At 35.4% G+C, this 4606-nt stretch overlaps 1 protein-coding gene across 1 annotated transcript; it reads right to left on the reverse strand.

Moving 5' to 3' along the window:
* Positions 1-570: 570 nt before the first annotated feature.
* On the reverse strand, positions 571-3478 carry LOC124271921 (the record flags this gene model as incomplete). The annotated part of the gene is made up of 6 exons (XM_046707095.1): positions 3146-3478; positions 2235-2331; positions 1889-1958; positions 1434-1622; positions 972-1019; positions 571-717 (listed from the first exon to the last, which is right to left on the reverse strand). Coding segments are annotated over exons 1-6 (733 nt in total), but the record flags the coding sequence as incomplete, so codon positions are not given.
* Between the last annotated feature and the right edge of the window lie 1128 nt (positions 3479-4606).

The following is a 4606-nucleotide window of genomic DNA, read 5'->3' on the forward strand; positions in this document are numbered from 1 at the left end:
AAAAATAATATTAGATTGATATTTCTTGAGTTTAATCAGTTTTCCATTAGTTGATATCTTTGTACAAAGTTGTGAACATAGAGAGGTATCTGTTTAAGAAAATTAAAACTTTACAAATGAAAAGTTCATGACACTCATCCTTGACATTGCTTTCATGACAATAATGACATAAACTGAACTATTATTGTTATCATGTACATTTCTCTTCTAAGTTTTAAAAGACATGAAATTTTGGTAATGATATTTGTAATGTAACATATGTTTTATTTGGGATTACTCTTCTTAGTGTATTAATGATATTTGTAAGGCTCAGAGAGCTCCTAAAGTCCTGTAGCTTGCAGTTAAGGTACATACCTTCTGTAACAACAAATGATTTCATACAAATTATTAACAACCAATGGTACTTGATAATTTAACAGGACAACTCGAACAAGCTTGAACTACTCACATCCCCAACATATGACAAAATGGATTTATTTCACTTCATTGTTAGAATGTCTTAATAGCAAAGTATTGTATATACATTCAGAATTCAAATGTGATGATGGGTGAGATGCATATGGGAGTTACAGTCTGATCTGCCTGTTTTCTCATCAGCCGCAACCATTGAGTATTGGCTCTTGCAGGCGCTCTCTGTCGATCTGCAAGCGTTCCGCAAGATGGCCACCTTCTCCCTCTCCTGCTGGACCACTTCAGCTGCCTGGGCTGCACTGTCTTCTAAAAACAAACGACAATCATGTCATATCCACAATAATTTTCAACAATTTCAGATACAAACATTGTTTTGTTTTTCCTTTTGTATTTTTTACTATAAAGGAACTTACTTGCAATCATCATTGATTGCATTGTACCTTGTAAAGTTGAACTGGTATATCACATTGTTAATATATGAGACAATTTCATCTTTGAAAAACTTTTCATACAATCATTACGAAATATTACTCATTGACAGTACAAAGGTTAATAATTACCATGAGTATGAACTTTTGTCTTTTGTTTCTTACTCCCAGGTCTCGAAACTACAAAGAAAATTCACAATATAATTGTTTTCAAGGATATATTGCAGAATTTGAATGTAATAACATTAAATTATTTTTTTGACTGCATCATATTATAAATGCAGTACGTATACATAATTCTTCCATTACTATAAGAAAATAGTATTGAACTGGAACTTGGAAATCTGAAGTTAAATCTTGGAATTTATTAAAATCTTAAGTATTTATAGACTAATAAACATTGTATTTGTCAAGAATGGACATATTTTCTATTTATTTTCATTTTAATACATTGCGTGACGTAGTAAGTGATATCACACTGAAAACACCAAATATTCTCTATATATTAGTCTGAGGTATATTGTCTAATTTTGCACACCAAATCTAAACGAGATAAATCTATAATTATCATGATTTGCGATGTGATATTATTACCTATGTCTGGTGACAATTGGAACGATGCTGGTGGATCATGCGGTGTTGGTGGTGCTGCTTGTCGAGGTGGAGTGCAGGGCGAAAGGAGGATAGGTGATGTCCGGGCAGAGTCGACATTCAAATTGTTGCTGCTAGTTGAAGTCGAGGGAACAGCTGCATCAAACAACACACTGCCCAATCCTGAGAAGGCTGGAAATTAATGTTTTATATGTCAGAATACCTTTGCAAGTATATTCTTTAACAAAAATGTATAAATTTATTTGGAATATTTAAAAAGTACATGACACTTAAACAAAGAGGTAAGTTACTGGTTTGCAAATATTTTAGGGCACAACTTATCATTATGCAATTAATGCTATAGGCCCCCATACTGTCACTTATACAAAACATTAATTTCACACATTACTTGGTGATCACTTGTATATCATAAGTGTTTTATGATAACGGATGAATACCTGACAAGTCTTCACTATCCAGCCCCCCTGTGCAACCATTGATTTGTGCGGATGGAATGAGGGACACCACCTGTAAAAAATTAAATGAACTTTTCAGTAATTAAACAAAAGCATAAATTTGATTATACATAGACACATTGTTACAGGTGTGACAATGCAAAAATTTAACTTGAGACATGTGCAGGTATACAGTACAAAAAAGTGACTGTACCATGATACTGAAAATATCATTGATTTATACATTCTCATATCAACAACATCCAGTAATAAACAAGTTTTTAAATTCATAATTTTATAATTTCATTACTTAAGTTTCCTCATACAAATATAGATTTATGCAATATACCTTATACTCAAAGTCACTCAGTGGAGATGGTGATGGCCCTCCGCCTGTCTGGAATATAGCCTTCTTTAGGCTAGTGGCTTTCCTCCTTGTGTCACTCCTGTTACAGATTAAAGTACATTATATCAAATTATTTCCATCTTTAAGATCATTTACATTCAAATAACACTGACCTTGATAAATTCATTTCTTTGAAGAAAATTATCAGCCTGAAATTGAATTATTGTAAAACTAAATATGTACATTTTCAATTTAAGTAGATTTTAAGGTTCTCAAAAAGATGTTATTTTAATAAATAAAATTATCCTTTTGGAAGTTAGTTCTTTGTTTCAGCTTGTTTGTCAAAGTTAAAGCCGCAGTATTGAAGGCATCCTTATAATATATTAGATAGGTTTACTGTTCTTGTTTAGTACATGAATATTATATTTTATGTAGTCTTACTTTAGAGTGGTCCATTTTTTTGACATCCTCTGATGAGCGGATAGAGGACCCGCAAGCACTGACTCTGAAAATATCAATAGGATTTGTGTACTTCACTGCAGACATTCTAATCTTTTCTTTATCAGTTATGAAAACTTTAGTAGCATGTAATATACTGTTAAACAGTATAATTCATTATCAAAAGAATAGATTGAATTCACATCAGTACTCAGAGCTCATGATAAAATATCTAATGTCTTTCTGAAATTCACTCATCAAAATATTGTGATCAATAACATTAGCCATTTCTGTGGGATTGCTAAAAATATAATCAGATAAAGTTATTTTGAATTATTTTTCGAGAGGAGAAACATGCCTGTGAAAACAATAATTTTGACTAAAATGACCAACAGAGCCAATGAGTCCTACTTTGACATTGCATTGTTTACATTTACGAGCTGATCGCGATCAATAAATTGAATAATTAGATTCACCTGTTTGATATGTCCTTCCAAATCTGTTGCTTCTTGCTGTTGGTAACAACGGATGAAAATGAGCTAAATAGAATAGACTTATGCTTCTCCACCTCATCAACTAAACAATCCATCTCGTTCCGAGTCCAGTTGACTTTTCTCGCTTTCTTTTCTGCGGTCGCCATCTCGCTTGAGCTTGACATTTTGACGTCTGCTCGGGGATTTCCCAAAAAGCTGTGACGTCATATGGGAAATCCCTTCGCTTTTCTATCTCACCGACTGAAGAGCTCGCTATCCTAGCTAGGATCGGAAACTCAAGTTAGGACAGGGATAGGATCGTTTCGAGAATGGGTCTTATCTTAAAGTTAGGATGTCCTAACTTCTGTCCTAACTAGTTAGGATCTGTCTTAGCTGGGACACTTTCGAGAATAGGGGCCCTGGTACTTATTTGTAACGTGCAATGTTAGCCATGCTGCAACAGATTAAATATCAGTTTAGGTTGCACGGGATTATGACGTGTGTTTTGTTGCACCATTATGGACACACCACCTTCCCAGTGTTTGATGATTAGCTATGTTAAGTATTATGTGAAAAAGAGTGAGACATCGGACAAAGGTTCTGAACGTTCATGATGTGCGATGTGAGAGATGGTATTCAGCAATTTATTAGCGCCAGCTATCTTGTCTTTACGGTTTTCCATAAGAAGGTCAAATCCGCCATTTTCTTTTTATGACGTTACATAGGTGTGACCTTTGTGTGACCTAATCGATTGTTGAACCCCACCCTCCTTCGGGAGTCCGGCCAAGGTGTGTGTGTCACCTTCAGGTTCACCTTAGTGGTCCGTGATTATTATTCAATTATCTTATGAGTGGTATGAGTTTGCCGACTCGAGTGTTCACACGAGAAACATGTGTTCCTTCTGTAACCCTAGTGACTACAGTCGTTGGGTGTAATACCATTCTTGGTTTAGACACTGTACTGTGCGGACGTATTACCACTGCTCTGGGATATCATGGATGTGTGTGGACATTACCCAATCGACAAGACACTCGATTGCTGTGCAATCAGTACTGCATGGGCTTCATTCCAGAAAAGATTTGATTCGTTTAAGGACTGGTCAGTGCAGATGAAACCGAGTCCTAGTCGCATGGCCCAGGCAGGATTTGTGTACTTAATCAGAGGGGACACTTGCAAGTGTTTTCAATGTGAGCTCGTTCTCAAGAACTGGGAAGTAGATGGCGATCCCTGGGTCGAACATGAAAAATGGTCTCCAGACTGTCCGTATTTGGCCCTGGTGGGAGTACCTCAGAAACATATGGCCCGCTGGGGTAGTCATGTGGATTTGCAACCAAGAGAGTGATGTAAAATGTGTGAATATTAGAAATAAATCAATGTTAAGAGTATATCTATGCATTGGTTGTCTATGTATAGTCTTTTGTTGATGTATAAATAGAGGTTTACTCAAATACTAATCTCATTGAT

Source organism: Haliotis rubra, unplaced genomic scaffold (assembly GCF_003918875.1).
Source record: "Haliotis rubra isolate DU_JTF1 unplaced genomic scaffold, ASM391887v1 Scf1643, whole genome shotgun sequence".
Taxonomy (NCBI): domain Eukaryota; kingdom Metazoa; phylum Mollusca; class Gastropoda; order Lepetellida; family Haliotidae; genus Haliotis; species Haliotis rubra.